The 26616-nt window shown below is 47.3% G+C and overlaps 2 protein-coding genes across 2 annotated transcripts in view; both read left to right on the plus strand.

Moving 5' to 3' along the window:
* ACCS (1-aminocyclopropane-1-carboxylate synthase homolog (inactive)) overlaps positions 1-21858 on the plus strand; it is a 35502-nt gene extending 13644 nt beyond the window's left edge. The window contains exons 7-16 of the mRNA XM_049890928.1: positions 385-451; positions 3081-3178; positions 3696-3773; positions 4948-5048; positions 6298-6387; positions 8991-9036; positions 9152-9293; positions 12025-12167; positions 12294-12447; positions 12573-21858. Of these exons, the coding sequence (XP_049746885.1) occupies positions 385-451; positions 3081-3178; positions 3696-3773; positions 4948-5048; positions 6298-6387; positions 8991-9036; positions 9152-9293; positions 12025-12167; positions 12294-12447; positions 12573-12670 (1017 nt within the window). The 3' untranslated portion in view covers positions 12671-21858. The remainder of the gene's footprint in view (positions 1-384; positions 452-3080; positions 3179-3695; positions 3774-4947; positions 5049-6297; positions 6388-8990; positions 9037-9151; positions 9294-12024; positions 12168-12293; positions 12448-12572) is intronic.
* Positions 21859-22814: 956 nt separating this feature from the next.
* EXT2 (exostosin glycosyltransferase 2) overlaps positions 22815-26616 on the plus strand; it is a 157671-nt gene continuing 153869 nt past the window's right edge. Inside the window, exon 1 of the mRNA XM_049890927.1 lies at positions 22815-22990. The gene's annotated coding sequence lies outside the window, so the exon portion shown is untranslated. The remainder of the gene's footprint in view (positions 22991-26616) is intronic.

Consider the following 26616-nt stretch of genomic DNA (forward strand, 5'->3'; position numbering starts at 1 on the left):
CTAGGATGAGGTGGGGTTGGGTGCTGCCTTTCACTTAGTTTTGTTTTGTTTCAAGGCAGGATTGAGAATACCTCTTTCCTCCTTCTTCCTAATCCAAGGCATTTAGAGTCTAGATAAATTTCTGCCTCACTTTGTCCCCCTTTGCCCCCACATGTCCAGGCGAGACTCACAGAATGACCAGCTCCCCTCTCATTGTCCAGTAGCTCTACAGCAAGGTCCATACTCAGGAGCTTGGCTGGCAGTCAGGAGGGGCCTTTGGGTACCTGGCGGACACCGAGGAGGGACTACCTGACCTCCCCCTGTGTCATCCTTGGACAGAGATTGTGGGTCCTTGCTCCCTCCTGGGACAGGTTCATCTTTGTCCCCTGGATGTTTTGCCCTCAGGTGGTTGTTCTGAATGGCTGCACCTCCCTCTTCTCTGCCCTGGCCACAGTCCTGTGTGAGGCAGGGGGTAAGTAGACTCTGGGGCCTGCACTCTGTCTGGAGCGTACCCACTGCCTGGCCCTGAGGGCTGATTCAGAATCCTTTTGGCTATAATACAACACCAGAGTAATCGGGGTACGAAGAAGTGGCTCAACAGGACACCAGGGGTCGGCAGTTCCAGGGAGGTTAATGTGATGGCAAGTTCTGGACTGTCACTCTGTGATTATCTTGGCTTACCTTCATGGTCACATGTGGCTGTCACATCCTCACATGACAGCATTGTCCCACAGCAGGAAGAAAGGAATGAGGTTGTGCCTTGTCTGTTTCTTTTTTGTCAGGGGTGGGGTAGAGTCTCTCAGAAGAGTCCCAGCAGAACTCCTCTTACGTCTTTCTGGTCAGAACTGACTCATAAGCCCATTCCCAAAGCAGTCCCTGGCAAGGGGGTTCAGGAGAACCATGGTTGGCTAAACCAAGCTTGGTTCATGCCCTCCACTTGGGGGAGGCCCCCTTCCTTGGAAATATTGTTGGTCATATGTGAAGGATATGATGCCCTCTTAGCCAGGAAGAACATTGGACTGGCTGCTGAGTAGGAAGCCAGCAAGTCTGCCTCAAGAGCCCTGGTAGTCTTAACAACCGATAATGGTCAGGGGTTATTGGTTGCAAGGAACAAAGGTCCACTCACGCTAGCCCAACTAATAATGATAATATTAGTAACTCTGATTGACCACATACTGCATTCCAGGTACTGCTCTAAGGCTTTATGTATAGCATGTCACTGAATCCTCACAACACCTCTGTGAGGTGGGTTCTGTGGTTATCCCCATTTCACAGATCAGGAGGTTACATAACTTGTCGAAGTCACACAGAGAGCAGGTAGTAACCAGAATTTGAACCCTAAAAGGAAGACTCATTGTAAGGATATAATAGGTGATTTCATACCCATTTAAGAGTAGGATCAAGGTCACGCTCTCAGTCTCTCATGGGGTGTACAGTCTCACACTCCCCCCACTCTTTTTTGCCCTTTCTCTGGACCATCCTCAGCTCTCATCTGGCTCAGAGTAGCTGCCCCAGCACCAGCTCCACAAGGCCTCTCCATTCAAATGAGCATTGTCATCCCACAGAGTCTCTATGCTTCTTAGATCAAAGTCTTGGGAGAGAAGAGAGGATGGGTTTCTAGCCAGCCAGTGGATTGGCTCCACTGGGTCATGTGTCCATCTCTGGCCTGATTCCTGTGGCTGCCCCTTCCACACCTGTGGACTGGGCTAAAGGGAGATTAGGGAGGGAGGGCAGCTTGACCTATGCATCCTCTTCAGAACTGGAGGAACGTCTTATCTCCATGTTAGAGTAGATCTTGGAGGTCACTTCATCCAATCCTCCTGTCCAAAGCTAGATTTCCTTGTATGACTGTCTTAGTCAGTTAGTGCCGCTATAACAGAAATACCACAAGTGGATGGCTTTAACAAAGAGAAAATTATTCTCTCATTGTCTACTAGGCTATAAGTCCAAATTCAGGGCATCAGCTCCAGGGGAAGGCTTTCTGTCTCTGTCAGCTCTGGAGGAAGGTCCTTGTCGTCAGTCTTCCCTTGGTCTAGGAGCATCGCAGTGCAGGAAACTCATGTCCAAAGGATGCGCTCTGCTCCTGGCACTGCTTCCTTGGTGGTCTGAGGTCCCCTACTCTCTGCTTGCTTCCCTTTCCTTTTTATCTTTTGAGAGATAAAAGGTGCTGTAGGCCACACCCCAGGGAAACTCCCTTTACCTTGGGTCAGGGATGTGGCCAGAGCAAGGGTGTTACATCCCACCCTAATCCTCCTAAACATAAAATTACAATGATAAAATGGAGAACAGCCACAGAATACTGGGAATCATGGTCTAATCAATTTAATATACACATTTTGGAGGGGACATAATTCAATCCATGACAGTGACCAATCCCCAAACAGTCACAGCATTTCATGTGAATACTCCCAGGGATGGGGAATTCAGCCCTCCTGAAGCAGTACCTTCTCTCTTTGGGCAGTTCTGTGTCATCAGGTTTTTCTATTTGTGGAGCTCAGATTATCACTTCACAGCTTTTACTCACTGGTCCCAGTTCTGTCCTTGGAGCCATGCAGCGTGTTGAGGGCTTCAAAAGAATGCTTTAAGCCTCACTTTCCTCACTCATCTGTGAAATAAAGATAATAGTACCTATTTCACAGAGTAATTGTGACGATCAGATGAGATACAATGCAAATACATGTTTAGCACAGTTCTCAACTTGTAGTAACCCAGCCAGCCAACCCACTGCCGTCGAGTCGATTCTGACTCATAGTGACCCAAAGGACAGAGTAGAACTGCCCCATAGAGTTTCCAAGGAGTGCCTGGTGGATTCGAACTGCCAACCTCTTGGTTAGCAGCCGTAGCATTTAACTACTATGCCACCAGGGTTTCCAGTACAATAAATGCTAGCTATTCATTGTTAAAAAAGAAACTGATCTCAGTGGATCCTAGCTTTAGGAAGAGTTTTGGGAGCTGGGGGAGACCTGCTGTTGAGGGAGGGAGCATGCCCCAAATGCTTCCCAAGGATATTGGAAACTAGGAGAAGCCTCAGGGCCAGTGGACGGGAATCTTGGGGTGTCGTGGCTGGAAGATGACAGGCCCTGGCCTATTCCTGCCCCCAGAGGCTTTCCTGATCCCTACCCCTTACTATGGAGCCATCACAGAGCACGTCTATGTCTATGGCAAAGTCCGACTGGTCTATGTCTATCTGGACAGTAAGGTAAGAGTTCCTGGGATTCCAGGTGGGACCTGGGCCTTTCTGTAGGCCGAGTGTCCTGCACTTGACTTTGAGGTTGGATGTGGGAGAAGTCTATGCTGAGGGCTCTGGGGTTGCAGGTGAAAGGGGAGTGGAGCCTTCTGTTGTCTGCTAGTTCAGTTCCCAGAAGATTCCCAAGATCCAGGCTTTGAGATCCCTGGGGTCCATGTAGAAACCAAGGGACAGCCCCAGGAGCCTATACCCAAATAGTTGGGAGGGGGTGGAGGTGGATTATACCTCAGATGGAAGTCCTGGGACCCCAATCAGAGGAGCCTTCGGACCTCTGCCAGAAGCCTGAGAGTGATAAGCGTGGCCTGACTTGACCAGGCAGGAGAGAATGGCGCTGTGAGGGAGTGACCCCACCTCTGTTTTTCCAGAGATTGTTGTAAGGGGGCTGGGATGGGAGAGGTGGAGAGAGGCCTGAGAGTTCAGGCTTATTGGGTCAGTTAATTGGGCTGGTGGCTCTGGGGTCTTTTTCCAGGTCACCGGGCCAGACACACGCCCCTTCCAGCTCACAGTGGAGAAACTGGAAATAGCCCTGCAAGGAGCTCATTCTGAGGTCTGGGGGCAAAGCCAAGGCCAAGGCTGGGAGTGGGTGGGTCTGAGCAGGGTGTGTAACCTTCCTCCTGTGACTAATCTCCTCCTGGGAGTCAGGCTGGTAGCCCGTGGTGGGGGCGGGGGAGCGGGCTGGTAGCATGGGACCATTTTAGAGATCAGGAAGGACCCTCCCCATGGAGGGTCTTCCCAAGAGAGAAGGGCCCTTAAACCTCAAACCACCCCCTTACTCTCCTTGCCTCCCCCCCATCCCACCCCCACACTCTGCCTGATTCTAACTGAGAAGGTCAAGCATGGAGCTCGGGAGTCTGTGTTTCCATGGGACCCCCAGGTGATATTTGAGGAGGTGGTCTATGGACCTCACTTTGAGGGGCTCTGTGGCCTTCTGAAGAGTCCCTGGGTGGTGTGAACAGTTAATATGCTTGGCTGCTAAGTGAAAGGTTGGTGGTTCAAGTCTACCCAGGGGTACTTCAGAAGAAAGACCTGGCAATCTACTTCTGAAACTTCAGCCATTGAAAACCCTATGGAGCACAGTTCTCCTCTGACACATGGTGTCAGCATGAGTTGGTGTCAACTCGACGGCAAGTGGTTTGGTTTTTGGTGGTGCAGTGGTTAAGAGCTACGGCTGCTAACCAAAAGGTCGGCAGTTTGAATCCACCAGGCGCTCCTTGGAAACCCTCTGGGGCAGTTCTACTCTGTCCTATAGGGTCACTATGAGTCAGAATCAACTTGATGGCAATGGGTTTTAAAGAAAGGCAGAGACCAGTACTCCAGTGGTTCCTTTTTAGTCCACTTTCCAAAAATCCTTCTACTTAATTTGCTTCCTTGGTCATTAAAACTGTACACATTCACAGGAGGAAATTTGGAAAGTACAAACACCCCTCCTATAATCCCATAACCAGAGATAACCTCTACTGGGATTTGAGCCTGTTCCTTCCCCCCCGCACCCCCTCCCCCCACCCCCGCCGGCTTTGTTCTGTGTGTTTGTCTCCTTTTCATAGTTGACACGAGGCTGCAGGTGTAATTCTGGGTCCTACTTGTTGGCCTCTTGTTGTGTCATGAAAGTACACGGCCCCTTTCCCTGGGAGCCCATCCAGCTACCTGCCTCACCTTGTGGAACTCTGTGGCCCTGGCCTTCAGGAGAAGCTAAGGGTTTCCTGCCCCACTAATGGTTTCAGGGTGTGAAGGTCAAAGGCCTCATCCTTATCAACCCCCAGAACCCTCTGGGTGACATCTACTCACCAGGAGAGCTTCAAGAGTACCTGGAATTTGCCAAGAGGTGAGGCACCCACCCCACATCCCCACATATGTCTGGGCAGATCAGGGTTCTGATGTGGGCTTTCGTGGCAGGTCCTTAGGCCACCTTTCCCCTACTGCAGGCAACCACCAGCTTTGGCCCCCCCTGGAAGGAGCCCTGGTAGCACAGTGGTTAAGAGCTCAGGCTGCTAACCAAAAGGTAGGCAGTTCGAATCTACCAGCTGCTCCCTGGAAACTCTATGGGGCAGTTCTACTCTGTTCTGTAGGGTCACTAGAAGTCCGAATTGACTTGACAGCAATGGGTTTTTTTTTTTTTTTTTGGTTTGGTAGTACAGTGAGGAGGTGGGCCTTTATGGATGCTGATTCATGAGAGAATCTAGACGGTTATTCTGTTTCTTTTTGTAGCAATAAAAAAAAAAAATTTTTTTTTTTTTTTTTTTAATAGCTCTCATTTATTGTACACTCTGCAGGGGCTAGGCATCACACTAAGCATGCTACATGCTATATCTCATTTAATACTTACAGGAACCCTATTGGTATAAAAAAAAAACCTGTTGCCGTCCAGTCAATTCTGATTCATAGTGACCCTACAGGTCAGAGTAGAACTGCCTCATAGGGTTTCCAAGGAGCAGCTGATGGATTCATGTTGCCGACCTTTTGGTTAGCAGCCGAGCTCTTAACCACTGTGCCACCAGGGCTCCCCTATTGGTGTAAAACCAAACCAAACCCATTGCCGTCGAGTCAATTCCGACTCATAGCGACCCTAAAGGACAAAGTAGAACTGCCCGATAGAGTTCCCAAGGAGCACCTGGCGGATTTGAACTGCCGAGCTCTTGGGTAGCAGCTGTAGCACTTAACCACTATGCCACCATGGTTTCCCCCTATTGCTATAGATACTTTATTATCCCCATTTTACAGGTGAGAAAACTGGGGCTTAGAGTGGTCAAGTGAACACATGCACCTGCGCCTGGCCACATGGCTAGTGAAAGGTAGAGCTGGACTTGAATCAGCAGGGTCTGGAGCCCGTGTACTGAACTGTGCCCCTCGTGGAGGTACCCAATGGCTCCACCTCTCCCCTCCAGCTCTTTAAAAGCTCCACTGTCATCTACTTTGTATATATGTGAGAAAATAGATGAAAGATGGGTGTTCCTGGAAAAGCCAAGTTTGGCAACCTGGGCTAGACCTCTGGATTTCTGACCTGCTGCTTCCCCACATGGGAGCGCATCATGCTGTCTGAAGCAAGCCCTCTCCTCCCCACCACCTGCCCCCAGGCACAAGCTGCACGTGGTTATGGACGAGGTCTACATGCTGTCTGTGTTTGAGGAGTCGGCTGCCTACAGCAGTGTCCTGGGCCTAGAAAGGTGAGGCCTCTGCAGCCCCTTCTCTCCCACTGTGCCCTGCCCCTCTGTGGCCTGCCCTAGGGCAATTCTTCTTCCACTGGGCTGATCCTGCTGCTGGTCCTCAGATCCCCTAGTGAGAAGGTGGGAGGGTTGGACTAGATCAATGATTTTCAAAATTCACCTTAGTGTCCTAGTGCTGTATAACAGAAATACCATAAGTGGGTGGATTTAAAGAACAGAGATTTATCTTCTCATAGTTCTGGAGGCTAAAAGTCCAAATCGGGGTCTCGACCATGGCCATTCCTTCTGTGAATCTCTCTCCTAGTTCTGGTGTCTTCTGGTAATCCTTGCAGTTCCCTTGCTTGTATACGATCCTCACGTGGCATCTGTCTTCCCCCGTGTGCGTCTCTCTGTCTGTTCTGGTCTTTTTATAACTCAGAAGTGATTAAGTTTAGGATCCACCCTACACTGATGTGACCTCAACTGTTCGATTACATGAGATTGCATTGTGGAATACGTTATATCACATCCTATCATATTCATTGCGTTACAGAAGGTAATCTGCTCTAGACTAGTGTTTGGCCAAGCCACTGGGAATGATAGCCTAGTCAAGTTAGCACATAAAATTAACCATCATAAAATTGTTCTGTGGAGTTTCTGAGAGCTCCAAGGAGGGGCCTTAGGATTCCTTGGGAGGCGGTTGGATGGGTGGGAAGCTGGTCTCCTTTGCTGTTTCTTTCACCCCCAGAGAAGCTCCAGTTTCTTTCCTTCATTTATTCATTGTGTGCCAAGCCCTTCTAGCTACTTAAGCATTGGATTTAGTTTGGGCAATAGAATTTGTGGCCAAACACATTTGGAAACACTTGGACCAGACCATCTCTGAAGTCCCTTAAAAATCTGATGTACAGGGATTTTAACAGTTTCTGAAGTTTGTTCAGAACTTTCAACACTGCAGAGTACTTTCCGTTGGTTCTCTCGTCTAATCCTCACAAAACTCTGCAAAGTAGAAAGAGCATATAACATTACTTTCATTTGTTTGTGGCTTAGGAAAGCAAGACAGAGAAAATAGTGACTAGTCCATGTCCTCGGTTAGTCATTTAAAAAGTTATTTATGAGCATCTGTTGTGCACCAAGCACTGTGTTAGGTGTTGGGGGTACAAAAATGAACAAGAAAGGTATAGGCCTTTCCTATGTGGCACTCTTATTTCTAGCCAGAATAAAACTTTTAGTAGCTAAATACACAGTTAGTCATTCGTTTAGGGCCATGATAAGTGCTTAAAAGAAGTCTGAGCATATATTTTATGAGACCACTGTTACAAGAACTCAAGAAAAGGTTTAAACACAGAAGAAAACATTCTTTGATGGTTATGAGGATGGGGAGGGAGGGAGAGGGGAATTCATTAACTAGGTAGTAGACAAGAATTAGGTGAAGGGAAGGACAACACAATACAGGGGAAGTCAGTACACTGGACTAAACCAAAAGCTAAGAAGTTCCCAGATTACACCCAAACACATCAAGGGACAGTGTAGCAGGGGCAGGGATCTGGGGACCATGGTTTCAGGGGACATATAGGTCAATTGGCATAACAAAGTTTATTGAGAAAATGTTCTGCTTCCCACTTTGGTGAGTGGCGTCTGGGGTCTTAAAACCTAGCGAGCGGCCATCTAAGATGCATCAGTTGGTCCCAACCCACCTGGAACAAAGGAGAATGAACACCAAAGACACAAAATACTAGTCCAAAAGACAAAAGGGGCCACGTAAACCAGAGACTCCATCAGCCTGAGACCAGAAGAACTAGATGGTGCCTGGCTACGACCAATGACTGCCCTGACAGGGAACACAGCAGAGAGTCCCTGATGGAGCAGGAGAAAAGTGGGGTGTAGAATTCAAATTCTAGTAAAAGACCAGACTTAATGGTCTGACTGAGACTGGAGGGAGCCCAGAGGACATGGTCCCCAGACTCTCTGTTAACCCAGAACTAAAACCATTCCCGAAGCCAACTCTTCAAAGATCAGACTGGACTATAAGGCATAAAATGACACTCTTGAAGAGTATGTTTTTTAGTTCAAGTAGATACTAAATGGGCAGCTCCTGTCCGCAGGTAAGATGAGAAGGCAGAAAGGGATAGGGGCTGGTTGAGTGGACATGGGAAGTCTGGAATGGAAAGGAGGAATGTGGGGTCTCATTATAGGGAGAGCAACTAGGGTCACATAACAACATGTGTATAAATTTTTGTATAAGAAACTAACTTGACCTGTAAACTTTCACCTAAAGCACACACACAAAAAATAACAATAAAAATGGTGAGCTCAGGAGGTGACACTTGATCTGGCTCAGAGGCAGGCAAACTGTAAAGGGCCAGATGGTAAATATTTTATTCTTTGTAGGCCATTGTAGCACAAAGGGAGCCATAGACGATTTGTAAATGAATGAGTGTGGTTGTGTTCCAATAAAACTTTATTTACAAAAACAAGCAGTGGGCTGTATTTGGCCTGCAGGCTATAGTTTGCTGACCCCCATTCTAAAGGATACATAAGAATTGGCGATTCAGATCATTCATCATCTCATTTGTTCAGCTAACATGTAATGAGCTGTCTGTGTTCATGCACTGTGCTCCCTGCAGGCTACCGGACCCCCAGAGGACCCACGTGATGTGGAGCACCAGCAAGGTGAGTTCCTGGCTGGCCACAGGGGGTGTCAGGGAGGTAGGAGGGCACAGAGGTGGGTGGAACTGGCTTCCTCCGGGGAGGACTGGCCACTCCCTAGAGTGCCTTCCTCTTGCAGGACTTCGGGATGTCTGGGGTCCGCTTTGGCACGCTGTACACAGAAAACCAGGATGTGGCCGTTGCTGTGGCTACCCTCTGCTGCTACCACGGCCTCAGTGGCTTGGTCCAGTACCAGCTGGCACAGCTGCTCCGGGACCATGGTGACTGCCTGGGTCTGGTGACCTGAAATGGGAGCGGGGGTTGTAGTCAGTCTGGCCAGGGTGCGGGATTGGCCAAAAATCGGGGCTGCTTCTTCCATGAGAAGAATTCAGGGTGGTATCTGAGAGTGCAGGCTCTTGGCCCAGACTGGGCTCATATCCTCCTTGGTCCCTGCCTGGCTGTGTGGCACATTACTTCACCTCCTCGAACCTTGGTTTCCTCATCTGTAAAACAGGGACCATAGTGGTGCTTGTCTTGTAGAGTTATTGTGATTTGTAATATAATTAGGATAGACCTGGCATAATAGGCACTTGGTCAATGTGAACTCATTATAAGCTGTGAGCACATGAAGGCTGGGAGCAGGAGCTACTGAGGAAAAACTATATCTCTCTCCATACTTAACTATTCTGTTCTTAGGTTCAGGCAGTGAGTTTAGATAGCCAAGATTGCTTATACTTGTTACTACTTACTGAGTTCATCTAGGTGTCTCTAATATATCTCATCTCACACTCCCCAAATCCTAGGAGGCAGGTATTCCTGATTTCCCTACTATTTTACATATGAGGAAAATGTTGTTGCTGTTAGTCACGTTTGAGTCGGCTCCAACTCTCGGCCCTCTTATGTATAACAGAATGAAATGTTGCCCAGTCCTGTGCCATCTTCGTGATCACTGGTGTGTCACTGGTGTGGCTGTTGTGTCAATTCATCTGGTTGAGGGTTTCCCTCACTTTTGCTGACCCTCTCCCAACCAGGGTGTCCTTTTCTCGCAATTGGTCTTTTGTGACAACATGTCCAAAGTAAGCGAGGAGGTGGAACTCTCATACATTCCGCTGGGAATGTAAAATGCTACAACCACTTTGGGAAGCAATTTGGAAGATTCATATAAAGTTAAACACACCCTTACCAAATGACTGAGTAATTCCATTTCTAGAGAAATAAAAACTTATGGTCACACAAGAACCTGTGCCCGAATTATAGCCACTCTCTTCATAATCACCTAAAACTGGAATCAACCCAGATGTCCTTTAATAGGTGACTGGATAAACAAACTGTGGTACACCCACAAAGTGGAATACTTCTCTGCAATAAAATCCATGACAACATAAATTGATCACACAGGTGTTGTGCTGAGTGAAAGAAGCCAGTCTCAAAAGGCTTTACAGTCCCATTTCTATGACATTCAGGAAAAGGAAAAACCATAGTGACAGAGGACAGATCAGTGGTTATTCGGAGTTAGGGGGAGGGGCAACGCGGGGGATAAAGGAACTGTTCAGTATCCCGATAGTGGTGGTGGTTACGCAAATCTACACATGCGTTTTGGAAACCCTGGTGGTGTAGTGGTTAAGACCTCCTGCTGCTAACCAAAAGGTCAGTGGTTCCGATCCACCAGGCGCTCCTTGGAAACCCTGTGGAGGCAGTTCTGTTCTGTCTTGTAGGGTAGCTATGAGTTGGAATTGACTCGATGGCAGTAGGTTTGGTTTTTTTTTTTTTGAGACACATGTTAAAATTTATAGATCTATATACCCAAAAAAAGGGTAGTAGTGGTTCAGTGGTGAAATTCTTGCCTTCCATGCAGTAGACCTGGGTTCGATTCCCGGCCAACGCACCTCAAGCACAGCTACCACTCATCTGTCAGTGGAGGCCTGTGTGTTGCTGTGATGCTGAAATGTTTCAGCAGAGCTTCCAAACCAAAACAGACCAGGAAGAATGGCCTGGCGATCTGCTTCCAAAAAATCAGCCAATGAATCAGCCAGTGAAAACCCTATGGCCCACAGCAGTCCGATGCCATTGTGCATGGGGTCGCCATGAGTTGGGCTGAGTAGACAGCAGCCAACATTAACAATACACACACACAAAAGGCAATGAGATTAGAGAGAAAAAGCTGTCCAAGGCCACACACCTTGTCAATGACTGGTGGCATCTGAACCTCAGCCGATGTGACTTTCAAGCTGGTGTGACTTTCAAGCATGTGACTTTCTGCATCCTGGGGGACTTTGGCCTTCTGAATGGAACACAGGACCGAGAGCTGTCAAGACCAAGTCTCTGAATTTAAGGTGCTTTGCACCAAAAGGAGTCTTGGTGGCACAGTGGTTAAGAGCTCAGGCTGCTAACCAAAAGGTTGGCAGTTTGAATCCACCAGCCACTCCTTGAAAACTCTATGGGGCAGTTCTGCTCTGTCCTATAGGGTCACTATGAGTCTGAATCAATGGCAATGGGTTTTTTGGTTTTCACCAAATACTAAGCTTTTCCCTCCATCAACCAGTTATACAAAAAAAAGGAAAAAACAAATCTGTTGCTGTCTAGTTGATTCCAACTCATAATAACCCTGTAGGACCAAGGAGCCCTGGTGGCACATGGTTAAAGTGAGTGATGCTCCCACCAGTGGCTCTGTGGGAGAACAGTGTGGCAGTCTGTTTTTGTAGAGATTTACAGCCTTGGAAACCCCATGGGGTCGCTATGAGTTGGCATTGACTCCATGGCAGTGGGTTTTGGAATCTTTACAGGAGCAGGTTGCCACATCTTTCTCCCATGGAGTGGCTGGTGGGTTCGAGCCACCGGCTTTTCAGTTAGTAGCCAAGCTCTTAATCACTGCATTAACAAGACTCTCTTAACCAGCTTTAGGAGGGGCTCAGTCCTGGAAGCTTGTGGCCTTTTTTTTTTTTCAAATTTTAGGCCAACCCGTTGGAGGATTGATGGGAGATTTATCTTTTGGTTTCCCTTTTACCCAATCAGACTGGATCAACCAAGTGTACCTGCCGGAAAACCATGCCCGGCTCAAGGCTGCCCACACGTATGTCTCCGAGGAGCTCAGGGCCCTGAGGATCCCCTTCCTGAATCGTGGGGCAGGCTTCTTCATCTGGGCTGACCTGAGAAAGGTAATGCAGGTGAAGGTGGAGACTGAGAGGCAATTCTAAGCCTTCATCCAACAGGTGGGGAGCGGGGGGGCGGTGCAGAGCCTGCTGCAGTCTCAGCTGCATCCCGAGCGCCTTCCATCCTCCCAGTACCTGTCCAAGGGCACCTTTGAGGAGGAAATGCTGCTCTGGCGCCGCTTTTTGGACAACAAGGTGCTGCTGTCCTCTGGCAAGGCCTTTGAGTGTATAGAGCCTGGCTGGTTTCGCTTCATCTTCGCAGACAACGCCCACCAGCTTCGCCTGGGTGAGCTGTCCACCTTCCCAGCCCAGCTTCTCACTGCGCCCTTCATCCTGCCCTCCTTCTTCTGGCCCAGCAGACCCACCCATTCGGCCATCAGTGCTGACCGGGCCTTCATGTCCCCTTTCCAGGAATGCAGAGGGTCCGGCAGGTGCTCGAGGGCAAATCCCAGGTGGCAGAAGACCCCCCTTCCTCTCAGACCCAGGAGCCCAGCAGCCAGCCCAGGTGAACTGGTTGTGGACTTGTGGCCGGAGGGCCTGGCCGCCACTACTGGCCTAGGCATCCAAGGCTGCGGGAGGCTGATTGTGGAAGAGCCATTTGACAGGGGGATGCCTGACTTGGCCTGACTCCTGAAGAGGAAGAGCTGTTTCTGGCCTCTTTCTGTGGCTGTGTGAGACTCCTTAAGCTGTGTTTGAACCCCCCTCCCCCCCCCCCAATTAAACCCTACAGGGGGGAACTAGAAGCCTCTGTTGTGAGTAATCTGCAGAACAGAGGAGTCGTGACTGCTCCTAACTAACCACAGCCCTCGGCCCCCTGAGGATGTGAAAGGGAAATAAACAACCTGTACCTGCTTTTTGATAGCTCCTTCATCCCTCATTCTTTATTGCCAAGGAAACCAGCTGAAGGAAGAGCACATACAAGAGAGAATATGCCTAAAAAATAAAAAGGAGTGATAATTTTTAGGCTCCAAGGGGAATGGATTTAATTCTGTGTGTTCAGACTGTCCTCCCCGGACCTAGGATACAGGGCCCCAGAGCACACAGGAACCTGTGTGGCCTCGGTCCAGGATGAAGCGAACAGGACCCAGGTGGGAGTCAGGAGCCCCTCCATCTTCCCCCTGTTCCTGGAAAGAAGCCATCTTCACTGGTGTCCCCAAAGCAGAGTGACCTCACAAAGACTTGAGGGGAGAGTCTGGGCCAGGAACCCTGATCTGAGGCTGCTGAGTGGCCAAGCTGCCCAAAGCTGGCCTTCTCACCCTAAGACTACAAAGGAAGGGCCGCCGACCCCATCTCCAAGGGTGCTTTGGCTCAGAGCCCAAATGAAAGCTCTGTGACACAAACTTAGAGCTGTGTGTGAGGACTCTTCTTAGGTGCTGACACTCCTGCTTGGAAAACTCTTTCTCTCCTTGTTCCACCTTTAAAGATAATGTCAGCGAAATCAGTGTTTCTGTACTGTAGATCTTGCCATTTTGGCTTAGGATTGGTTTCATCCTGCTTTCATTCATTCACTCATACTCTCTGCCTCTCTTTTACTGGACACCATCTACACGCCAGACAGTATGCTGGGTAATTCACATGCATGATTTCTAACTCCACAGTAATCCTGGGGGGCTGCCATTATTATCCCTGCTTTGCAAACGAGGAAACTGAGTCTCAGAGAGATTGGACGATATTCTAAAGGTCATATAAATAAAAAGGAGCAGATTCAAAGTGTGCTTGGTTTGATTCAAAGTCCTGTGCTCTTTCTACTTTGGCAAACCAAGTCCAAGTAGAACTCTCGGACTTTGTAGTCCTGAGAGCCAGACTTTATGTTGTCATCTTCATCATTCTTTTTTTTACATCATTGGCTAAGTAGCAATCCTTTCTACTCCCATATCTAGGAAGGGACAGTATCAGGATTCGTTTTACTGAAATGCCTTCAGCTTTTATGCAGGGTCAGTATAAGCTTTTATAGGGGGTTCTGGGTGGTACAAATGGTTAAGTGTTTGACTGATAACCAAAAGGTTGGCAGTTTGAACCTACCCAGAGACGCCTCAGAAGAAAGGCCTGGCAATCTGCTTCCAGAAGTTCATAGCCTTGAAAACCCCACGGAGTGCAGTTCTACTCTACAACACGTGGGGTTGCCGTGAGTGGGAATTGACTTCACAGCAACTGTTTGTTTTTGGTATAAGGAATGGCCACGCTAAGAGCCCTCTGCAACCCCTACAAAAGCTGCTATTGCAGACACTGCCATTACCGCGGAGGGTCCTGGGTGAACGATGTGACAAGTTCCTTTTAGAATTATCAGAACAGCGACTCCTCATTTTTCTCAGAGGGAATCCAAGTTGACTACCCAGCACAGGCTGATTGGTCCAGGAATGTGGGCCTGAACTGTGCTCGTGACGATTGGAGTAGCAGAGGGGAGTCCTCCAGCCCCAGCTGGTTTGTGCCCTGCTGAATGGGTGTCCTTCCCGTGCCTTCCTTTACGTGTTGGACATATCTTTTAACGTTCACCTTATTGCTTTGTCCGTAACTGCAGCTCCCCAGCCATGTGCATGTGTAACCTGACAGTCTTTCAGCTGCACCACATATCTCTTACTTTCTCTTAGGGCTTCTCTCTCACCATCCCATGGAACTCGTAGGGCACAAATGCAAACCAGAACTATGATGGAGTTCAAACTTTTGGGGCAATCCTTGAGCAATGGCAGACAAGAGCCAGTGGATAAATATTTCTTCTGTACAGGTGGACAATTCTGTGGTACGTTCTACATGGCTCTTCAAAGTATTATCAACGGAATTGAGCCCCAGGTGCCCAGAGCAGTAACCAGTTCTATAACGCATCCTTGGATTGGCTTTCTCTTTTAGTTTACTCATTCCAGTCTTCACGTTCTTTAAGATCTCTTCCAAAATACTTACCTGCACTAAGCCCTTTTCTCATGGAACCTGAGCTAAAACAGAGTATAAATGATGGGTGGGCAAATCTATCATTTATTCTCTGAGCTGGGACTCCTTCCTCTAGCCACCTTAAGGTGTCCAGAAACGTACAGCGGTGCCCTGACTCTCCTGTCCAACAGGGGGCGCCGGCCCTGATGTCCCCGCATGCGCAGTGCGCTGTGTGCCGGACGCCGCTGAGGCTGGTCGCCCAAGTCCTGCTTCCCGCCCGGTGGCACAGACCCGGTGCTGGCCCGGCGGCCGCTGACTGCACAGTCGGATTCGGGCGGCCGTGGCGCCACCCCCTCCCCGCCCCCGCCCGTGAGCCTATGACCTATGTCGAGGTTCGAACGATTCTTGCTGACCCTTCTGGGTCCGTACCCTACAGTGATTGTACACGTTGTGCACCAGGACTTTGAATCCTTGCAAGATTTCTCTATTGTTGACAAAAAAAAAAAGTACAAGGAAAAATGTGTTTCCTGGAGTAATTGTATGTTCCTTTATTTTCAATCAATGAGAATTCCTAAGCTAATAGATTAGTTGGGAGTCTTGGTTAAATATGACAAAAACCAGTAGAAATAGATCAAATTTAAAAAAGGGGGGGGGTGGCAGGCAGGCTGATTTATTAGATTGACGGAACTGGAAAGGGCAAGGACAGGTGTTTCAGGTATGGCTGTATCCAGGAGTTTCAGTGATGTCATCAGATTGTATGCTCTCCCTTTCTGGTTTCCTTTACGTGGCTGTATTTTCAGACACCACCACCCATCTGTCAGTTTGTTGTACTGTGTGGCATTCATGTTGCTGTGATGCTGGAAGCTATGCCAGCAGTATTTCAAATATGAGCAGGGTCGCCCATCGTGGACAGGTTTCAGCAGAAATTCCAGACTAAGACACACTAGGAAAAAAGATCAGGTGACCTACTTTTGAAAATTAGCCACTAAAAATCTTATGGATCACAACAGAACATTGTCTGACCCGCTTGCTTTGGACAGGTCATCAGGAGGGATCAATTGCTGGAGAAGGACAGTGTTTGGTGACGCAGAGGGTGAAAGAGGGTAAGGGAAACTCTCAGTGAGATGGATTGGCACAGTAGCCGGAATGATGAACGTGCCAGTGATCATAAGGATGACGTAGGTCTGGGCAATGTTTTGTTCTGTTGTACATAGGTCACCATGAGTTGGAGTTGACTCGATGGCAGCTATCTATATCTGTATTTTCAGGCATGTTGCATTCAGGCGGTGGCAAGCTGGCTCCCAGACAGCTCCAGGCTACATGGTGCTGGTAGCAGACACTGTGGGGTATTAGAAGGATAGATGCCCTTTCTTCCCCAGCATCCATTTCCCTTTTCCCACAGAAGGCTAATCGTGTTTATCTTAATCACCTGCCTGTCTTGAAATATGAGGTACTTGGAACCCAAGTTTTACTTATCTATCCACTTTGGCTTCCCTATTGTGTTGATCTTTTTTCCTCAGGCCTCAAATGGCTGCAAAAGCTCCAGACATCACCTCCTCACAAAGCACTTCAGGAGGCAGAAAAAAGAATGTTTTTCTGGTGCTTCCTTTTTATTTCATTCATTCATTTACTCACTCTGTTATTCAACAAATATTTGTTCAGCCTCTGCCGTGTGTCAGGTGCTCTTGGAAGTGCTGGGGCTACAGCAATGACAAAGTGAACAAAGTCTCTACCTGCACAGGGCTCTGGGAAACTCATACAGAACTTGACCCGGAACCACATCATGTATTTCCTGGCTGGAGCTCCCTGGATCATTCTGGAATATAAATTCACATCCTAAATCCTTGAGGTGCTGGATATTAAAGATTTTCAGCTGAGACTGTTTTCTTTTTCTTCTCTTTGGACAACATGGACAGCTGTTCTGGTTGTTATAGCTGTTGGGCACATTTTTCCAGTCCTCCCTTTTGAGTGTAATCCTTCAGGATCCTAGCTTTATGTGGGTGTCTCTGCATCCACTACCCACCTTGTATGGCCAAGATAGTTGTGGCTCCAGCACTCAGTTTTCTCACGTTAGCTTCCTTTTTGGCTCCTGACTATTTCTCTCTTGCTTTTTTTGTGAGCTCAGCTATCCTTTTGAGAGAGTGTTGGTTATATTTGATCTGGCACCGATAGATGTTTTCCAGCCTACCATGATGCTGGCCAGTGTTGTTTTAAACAAAACACCACAGAAAATAGTCAACATAAAACACCACAGAGCAATTCTTTCATGGGGTCTTTTTCCTTGTAGAATATACCTTTCTGCGTTCTTAAAAACCTCTCTCACTGCCATGTTGGGGGACTCAGGTGTTCCAGAAGTGAGGTGGGGCCCTATCCCAGGCCCAGGACTGTCCAGGATTCTGACAGGTAAAATATGATGGTCCCATTCCCCATGCCAGTGATTGTTTAAGCATGGACATGTGATGGCTTTAGGGGACAGCTGCTGGGGACAGTTTTTAAGGGGAATGTTCTTGGCTATGAAAAAGATACATAAGGAAGGGAGCAGTCTTTCTTATTTTGCAGGACACGGCCCTTCCTCATGGAATGCCTAGAGCTGTGGCTGCCATGTTGTGACCATGAGGAAAGCTAAGGATGGCACAACAGAGAGATGAGAAGAACTTAGGTTCTTGATGATTTCGCATCCAAAGCAACCAACCACCTTACTTTGAAGTTGAATGATAAAATTATTTATTGCTCATTGCTTAAACCAGTTTTTTCTTTAATTTGTGCATACACTTTGTTCCCTCCTGCAGAATCCTCCCGCCATCATCTCAGAGGGAACCTGACCGTGGCAGGGCAGAGAAGGTCAACATCTCTTGTGCATCCAGTGTGAGGCAGGCATTGTGCTATGAGCTTTACCCACATAATCTCATCTGTTTCTCACAATTCACTGAAGTTGCAATCACACAGTTGGAAATGGCTGGATAAGGCCTTTGAACCCAGGTTTGTCTGATGGAAATCCCCTGTCTACTCTTAACACACCCCCCAAGGTGTGTTCTCAGGCAGGTGTGATGGACTAGAGTGAGATATCCACAGAATTATAGAATGGTAGGATTGGAAGGGATCTTAAAGGTAATTTGTATCAAAATCCACCCACCAATTGGGTATCTACCCACCCACCAATTGGGTATATAAATACATTCAACTCCGTTCTCTTGTTTGAACTATTTTATGGCAGATCTCTGAGAATCTCTGTATCTATTTTTGGAGCAGCCGTGTCCAGCATGTGCAGCAGATGGGATCACGGGGGGCGGGGGCAGTTAAATCAGTTATGCCTGCTACAGCCCAAAGGAATGGAATCGTGGCCCTTGTGGTGGTGGTTGTAGTATCTTAGTTATCTAGTGCTGCTGTAACAGAAATACCATGAGTGGATGGCTTTAACAGATTTGTTTTCTCATGGTTTAGGAAACCAGAAGTCCGAATTCAGGGTGCCATCTCTAGGGGAAAGCTTTCTCTGTTGGTTCTCGGGGAAGGCCCTTGTCTCTTCAGCTTGGTTCCTTCCTCCTTGTTCCTTGGAGATCTCTGTGTGGCTTGTCATTAATCTTCCGCCATCTCTGCTCTGCTTTCTTGTTTAATCTCTTTCGTATCTCAAAAGAGATTGATTCAAGATAGACTTTACACTAATCCTGCCTCATTAACATAACAGAGACAGCCCATTCCCAAATGGGATTATAACCACGGGCATAGAAGTTAGGATTTACAACACATGGTTTGGGGGGGACACATTCAGTCCATAACATGCTGATATTTGCTGTTGAGTCAGTTCCGACTCATAACAACCCTACGTACAGCAGTCAGTCCATCTCATTGAGGGTCTTCCTCTTTTTGCTGATCCTCTACCAAGTATGATGTCCTTCTTCGGAGACTGGTCCCTCCTAGTAACACGTCCAAAATAAGTGAGACAAAGTTTTGTCTTCCTCGCTTCTAAGGAGTATTCTTCCATTTGGTAAAAATTTCTTTCCCCAGTCTTCCTTCACAATCCCAGGAAGGGCTCTGCAATTCTCTTTCCATGCTTCACTCGTAGGAAGAATGGGATCTGCTCCTAGCCATCTGTGTAGACTTGGACAAGTCACTTACCTTCTCCAAGCTCCTATTTGCTCCCCTGTAATAAAGAGAAGCACCTTTGCAGCACTGTTATGAAAAAAAAGGATAATATATGTGACAATTGGTATATACCAAGTGCTCAATGAATGGTAGATATTATTTTCTGTGTACCAACAGGGGTTACCTTGCTATTCTTCAGACTTTTGAAAATAATTGCAATTATAATAATAAATATGATAAAATGGCATTTAGCTCATTTAATCCTCACAATAACCCAATGAAATTTGCACTAATATTGTTCCATTTTTACAGAGGAGGCAACTAAGGCCCAGGGTCACAAAGCTAAAAGCTAGCAAGTGGTAAATCTGGAATTCAACTTCGTACTAGGAATTTCTCCCACTAGCAATTTTAAACTCATTCCTTGAAAGCCGTTCCTTTTCTAACTCCCACTTTCACTTTTCCTTACTCACTGGTAGGGGAGTATCTGTGGAATCTTCACCTTGCCCTGTACCTTCAGTGGAGCTATGATGGTGCAGTGGTTAAGAGCTCAGGTTGGTAACCAGAAAGTCAGCAGTTCGAATTCATCAGCTGCTCCTTGGAAACCCTATGGGGCAGTTCTACTCTGTCCTATTTTTTTTTGGTTTGGCACTGTTATGTATTGAGTTGTGTCCCCCCACCAAATATCTGTCAACTTGGCTAGGCCATGATTCCCAGTATTGTGTGATTATCTGCCATTTTTTCATCTGATGTGATTTTCCTGTGTTGGAAATCCTACCTCTATGATGTTAATGAGGTGGGATTATCAGCACTTATGTTAATGAGGCAGGACTCTACAAGATTAGGTTGTGTCTTAAGTCAATCTCTTTTGAGATATAAAAGAGAGAATTGAACAGAGAAACGTAGGAACCTCATACTGCCAAGAAAGCAGCACTGGGAGCAGAGCGCATCCTTTGGTCCCAGGGTTCCTGTGTGGAGAAGCTCCTAGACCAAGGGAATATTGAAAACAAGGACCTTCCTCCAGAGCCCACAAAGTGAGAAAGCCTTCCCCTGGAGCTGATGCCCTGAATTCAGACTTTTAGCCTCCTGGACTGTGAGAGAATAAATTTCTCTTTGTTAAAGCCATCCACTTGTGGTATTTCTGTTACAGCAGCACTAGATGACTAAGACAGGTACCTTCAAAGTGAGTAAAGCAACATCTTTCCACAGCCCTTCCTCTTTCAATCACCGATCACTAGGACACTTTCCTACCATCCTCAACACCTTTAGGTCCTGGCTTATAGTTTTGTTTCCCACTCTTCTCTGCAGTCATCCCCAGCTACTTTAGCATCCCTGTAGCTTCTAACATCGTAGCTACTAAGCTTTCTCACCTCCAATTACCTGCATGGTTTCAACCCCTACAGGCTCCCCCGTTTTAGCCACACTGGATTTAAAAATATATGCTCTTTCCCCTTGCTTCTCCTTCTTTTCTACTTATGTGCCTTTGCTCATGTTTTTGTCTCTGCCTGGAATGCCCCTTTTGCCTCTCTATTTGTCCAAATCCTAAATATCCGTCAGGGCCAGCGGAGGTATCAACTATCCCATGAAGTTTTTCTACATCTTTGCAGCTGCATGTGGTCTCTTCATCTTTTGGATTCTGCAGCATTTTGCATATGTTCTTCTATGCCAGCTTTCCAGCTCTGCTTTGGCTGACTTTGCTTGTGTATTTGTCTTACTTATAGTGAGGTCCTCCTAGCGTCCGGGTACCCTTCATTCATTCAGCAAATACTTATGGAGCCCTTACTATGTGCCAGGCACTTTACAAGTCTAGGGTTATAAAAAGTGAATACGATAGGCAGGGTTGCTCAAAGGCAGTGCTTACCCCAGTTCCTTAACACAAAAGGTCCTCATTTATTGAAGGAATGATTAATTAAAAACATGTATATATTTTTAATGCAGAGAAGGACAAAGAAGAAAACAAAAAGGGCCACAGTCTACCAGCCTAGATAACCCTTGGGATAACGAGAATTTAGCTATAAAGCCACTGGTGATTGACAGTTCTCTCCACTCATCCAGCTTTCAAATGGGATGTGTTTGGGGGGGAAACGGTGAATGTGGAAGACATAGAAACCCTCTCTTGGATGTGGGGAAGCACAATGTTAGTGTCCCATCCTCAGAATGTTCTCACCCCAGTCTCCTTGTATCTCAAAGCAGGCATTAACTGACAAAGTATTTCCTGGAATCTGTGTTGCTGCTGAATGCCGCTGGGGGGCTCCAAGCTCAGAATCATCCCCATGAAAATTTAAGCTATAAGTAGCAAGTTCCACCAGATGGCGCTAAACTATAGCTGAAGCCGGAAAGGATTTGGATCTAGCAACCAGACCCAGAACTCAGCGGCTCAGTGGGGTTGTTTCATTCAGTGGGGTATCAATGCCATCGCTCCTCATTTTATAGGATTAATTTTTTTTAGACTCCACTTACTGCTGTATGACGGGGGTTCTACTGTGCATGTGTAAGTCTAGATCATGTAAATACTACAGAAAGGAACAAAATGAAAAATGAAAGCCTCTTTCCCCCAATTCTGCCTCCACTATTACTCCCCCCAAACTGTTAACTGCTTCTTGCATTACCTCCAGGAAAAAATGTCGTGCAGATACCTGAATATAAGCATCTCCTTTCTCAAGGTCTCTGGGTGGCACAAGCGATTTGTGCATGGTTACTAACTGAAGGGTTGGAACCGATCCAGTGGCGCCACTGTGAGTCGGAATCAACTCGACAGCCATGGATTTGGTTTTCAATATATTTTCTGTCTCGTGTTTTGTATATATATTTTAAATAAATAGGATCATACTTTGCCCACTGTTTTGTACTGTGCTTTCATACTAACAAATCTTGGACATATTTCCATACATATGAGAAAAAAAGAAAACCAAACCCAGTGCCATCCAGTCGATTCCGACTCATAGCGACGCTATAGGACAGAGTAGAACTGCCCCATGGAGTTTCCAAGGAGCACCTGGCGGATTCGAACCGCCGACCCTTTAGTTAGCAGCCGTAGCACTTAACCACCACACCACCAGGGTTTCCTCCATACATATATGCATTATTATATTCTTCCATTCTGGACATGTTCCATAGTTTCTTAACCACTCCCCTGTTTACGGACATCTTGTTTCTGTTTTTTTGCTATTGGAAACAATGCCGGAATGAATATCTTTGATCAACATTGCTGAGCATATCCATAGGATAGTACTGTCAAAAGGAGCCAAATGGTCAATATGCTTGACTGCTAACTGAAAGGTTGGGGTTTGAACACGCCCGGTAGATCAGCGGGAGAAAGACCTGGTGATCTGCTCTTGTAACGATTACAGCCTAGGAAACTCTATGGGGCAGTTGGACCCTGTCATATGGTGTCGCTGTGGGTCAAATTCACTCAAGAGCACCTACAAAAACAATACTGTCAAATTGACCTGAGAACGTTGCACGTTCGCTAGCACTGATTAGAGTAAAACGTTTATACTTCCGTGAGTTTAATAAGCGAAGCATGGTGTCTCGTTGTTTCGATTTGCATTTTCTTTAATTATGAATGAGGTGGACTACGGTTGCGTGTGCTTTTCTCCGCGGAACCTGAGCTTCGCGCGCCTATTTGGGGAGAAACCCTACAGCCGTGCCCTTACTCCTCCTGTCCAGCAGGGGGCGCGGGCCCCGACGCTCCCGCATGCGCAGTGCGCTCGGTGTCAGGCGCCGCCGAGGCCGGTCGCCCGAACCTCGCTCCCAGCTCCCTAGCGCAGACCCGGCGCTGGCCGTGGCGGGCGCTGACGCTGCGATCGGTCTCGGCGGCCGTGGCCCGCGCCCCGCGGCATGAGCCTGTGACCGAGCGCGGGGCCGAGCGGGAGGCAGCCGTGGCCGAGGTAAGCGCGGCGCGGAAGGGCCGCGGCCGGGCCGGGAAGCGCTGGGGTGCCGGCTCGGGCCTCCGCGGGCCGCGGCTGCCGGGGAGCGCAGGCCGCGCGCCCTGTTCGTGCCCGGAGGAGCCCTTGCAGGCCCGTGGGCTGCGAGAGGCGACGCCCCCTCTTCCCTCCCGCCAGGGGCCGCCCGCAGTGGTTTTCCGCTTTGGGAGCGCTTTGGTTTCCTTATACCCGCCCTTTCCTTGCCTTTCTCTTCTGGCCCGTCCCCACTTCTCAAGCGCTTGGTTTCCACCTGCTTCCCTTGCCCACTCCCGCCCCCAGAACGCGCCTTTCCTTTCTCCCGGACCCGGCAGCTTCCATTCCCCGCAGGACCCACCCGCCGCCGTGATCTCTCCCTTACTGCAGCCACTTCCTTTCCGCAGGCTACTGGGGTCTGTTTCCTCCCACGGGGATTTCTTGCGGCTGTGCCATGGCGAGGGGCATCCTGTGCAGAGCCAGAATGCGTGGGCAGGACTTGGTACCTTGTGCCCAAACTCAGGAAGAGGACTAGGGAAAGTGGCAAAGGGCATCTTGGCGCTTGGCATGGGCTTGAAGCTCAGAGGCATTTGGAGTTTTAGTGACGGTGGAAACCATGTCCATGTGTACAGTTTTGAGACTCAGAGAATTGTTTGGTTTAACTCTTACTGTGAAATGCTAACCTGGAATGGTCCTTGGCTTATTTGTCAAAGATGTGTCTTGAAAGAAATATGTTCAATTCTTCTCAGTTGAAAGCTGTAAGTACTTAAACTAAAAGTTTACTTTGTGCATGCTGTCAGGGGAACCAGGCCCTGGAGAAGGGCATCATGCCTGATAAAGTAGAGGATCAGTGAAAAAGAAGACCCTCCAGGAGACACAGTGGCTGCAACAATGGGCTCAAACATACCTACTGTTGTAAGGATGGTATAGGACCATGCAAAGGTTTTGTTTGGTTGTACATAGGGTCAGAACCGACTCCACTGACATCTAACAACAAGTAGACTTGGCTTGTAAATTTCAGGGCTCAAAGGCTACTCACAGTAATAAAATATATGATTCACTTACCATCGTTCCTTACTTCCTCTGACTTCAGCCTCCTGATTGCATGTGTTGGTATGGATGGGTAAATTTGTGTCTGTCCAGCTATGCTGGCTTTGCTAATTGAGGAATGAAAAGGGATATCTAAGACAGGGCTTTTAAAAGTAATCATGGGAGTCTGCATCCATGGTGGTTAAGAGCTCAGGCTCTGGAGCCAGACTGCCATTGTCGGAATCTCAGCTTTGGCATTGTCTAGTTTTTAGTTGTGTAACACTGCGCAAGTTACTTAGCTTTTCTGTGTCTCTTTCCCCGTCTATGAAGTGAGGGGGATAGTTTTGTCACATAGCACTGTTATGAAGAGTTAATTAGTTCACACACATACAGTGCTTAAAACAGAACCTGGCATGTAGTCAGTGCTTAGTAAAGTTTAGTTACTATTTGTTTAACTATAGTGATTATATTTTATTATTATATTTTATTATAGGAGCCCTGGTGGCACAGTGGTTAAGAGCTATAGCTGCTAATGAAACAGTTGGCAGTTTAAATCTACCAACCGCTCCTTGGAAACCCTATGGGGCAGTTGTACTCTGTCTAATAGGGTCACTATGAGTCAGAATCAACTTGACGACAACAGGAAAACTATAACTTTAATTACAAAGAATTCTATTAGTTGAAGCAGTAAATCGTGGATTTTCCTACTTTTGGTGGTATTTGGTGCTTTGTTTTCGGGAACCAGTGGGCTAGGTTCCAGTGTAGCAGTGGCCCCAGGAATTCAGCTGTGACAACTTCTCTAAAAAGGTTAAGATGAGATTGTGACTTGAAACGTTGGGTTAAGTGGGTTGAATGTAGCCTGAAGCACCCAGGAAGGATTACTCAGGCACATTTTGGGAATAAATAAATTCCAGGAACAGAAAATGCATCTCATTCTGACAATAATCGGGGTTAAAAGATTTTTCCAGTGACTCAGTGCTTGACAGCAAGCCCATGTTTTGCAGGGACAGGTTTGATGTGTTTCAAGGAGGATGAAAATTATAGGGCTTTGTCGTGAAATTCTTGTTTTGATCCAGGTTATGGTATTATGTGGAACAAAGATGCATTAGTAGTGGACAGTTTCTTTCAGCCTGTCCTCTTCGGGGAAGCTCAGCGTCAGGGACTTCTAACATCTTGGCAGTAGCTAGCGTTCATTTTGAAAGGGAAGGCTTTGACTTGTTTCCTTGGCTGAGAGTTTTTCTGTGCTTCAGCTTATGAAAAGCTGTGATCTGGGAGGACTGGCCCTGTGTTACAGAGGTGAGGTGGGAGTGTCGAGAATTAGGAGCACTGTCAGTTCAGTCATGGCTGGAAGTAAAAGGGGCAAGACTTAGCACAGGTTTTGTAAAGGCAGGGGTGGTAACATCATGGTGTTCTTTGGATGTGTCTGTGGTGGTGAGTGGTGGGAGGGGAAGGTATTTGGGGGTGGATATAGGAAAATTCAAGAGTCTATGGAAGTACCTAGCCATTTTCACCCCTTTAAAACCCTTTCCAATAGGAAAGAAATTATCAGAGGTCATCATCATATAATAACTCAAAACTCAGACCCTGAACAGTTTGTGCACTGGTGGAACCGGGAAGGATAGAGACATTCATTCATTTAGCATACATTTAGGTCTATATGAAATGTGTTCTAGACATAGTATTAGGTGTTGGGACTACTAAGCAGAGGTTAAAAACAAGAAAGTAACAACGAGCAGAGGAGGCAGACTTGAAAATACTTACCTAATACAATGTGGCGTTATAATAGAAGTACTTACAAGATGACGTGGATGATCATAGAGAAGATTCTTTATCTCTAAAGCACCACTTAGGAAGGGGCTGCTTTTTCCATTTCTCAGACTTTTCCATTTAAGGCTTCCCACCCTCATTTCTTTGGTAGGACTGTTTGTTGTCCCTCAACTGCTTGACATCTCTCTCAGCTTTACTCCTCAAGGCTTTCCTTGTGGGAGCTCACTTAGCCTGTATAGACGTAACTCAGAAGCATGGTGGAGTTTACATCTTTGGGGGCGTTCTTCAACAAGTGGGAGATGGGCCTCGGTGAAAAATACCATAGCTTCCTTCAAAGGAACAGTTCTGAGGTGTGTTCTACATAGTTCTTCAGGGGGACCATAATGGGACCGAGCCCCAGCTGCCCAGTTCAGTGTGGTAACCAGCTCCGTAATGCACCCTCATGGCTTTCCTTCCTTCTGTGTCTCCTCTCCTTACTCCCTCACTCTGGCTTTCACCCTCTTACCCTCTTTAACTTTCTAAACAAGCTATCTGTACCCAAGTCCTTTTCTCTTAGTTTTGTGAATAGATGAATTCATCAAACTAGGTAGGGTTTTCTTTGTATATAACCTCCTTGGGTTGAGCATCTGGAATCGGTGAGTTGATGTCTTTCATCATTTTTGGGAAAAACTTAACAAGACAACTGAATTATTCTGTTTCAGCATTCGGTCTTTTCCTGTCTTTTCCAGTATCACGTGTCATGTAGCCTCTGGAAATGAGAGTGGAAAGAAAGCAATTAACATCATTATTATGATGAAAATAGCTCAGACTCTTTGAAAGGG

The sequence above is a fragment of the Elephas maximus genome, chromosome 7 (genome assembly GCF_024166365.1).
Source record: "Elephas maximus indicus isolate mEleMax1 chromosome 7, mEleMax1 primary haplotype, whole genome shotgun sequence".
Lineage (NCBI taxonomy): Eukaryota > Metazoa > Chordata > Mammalia > Proboscidea > Elephantidae > Elephas > Elephas maximus.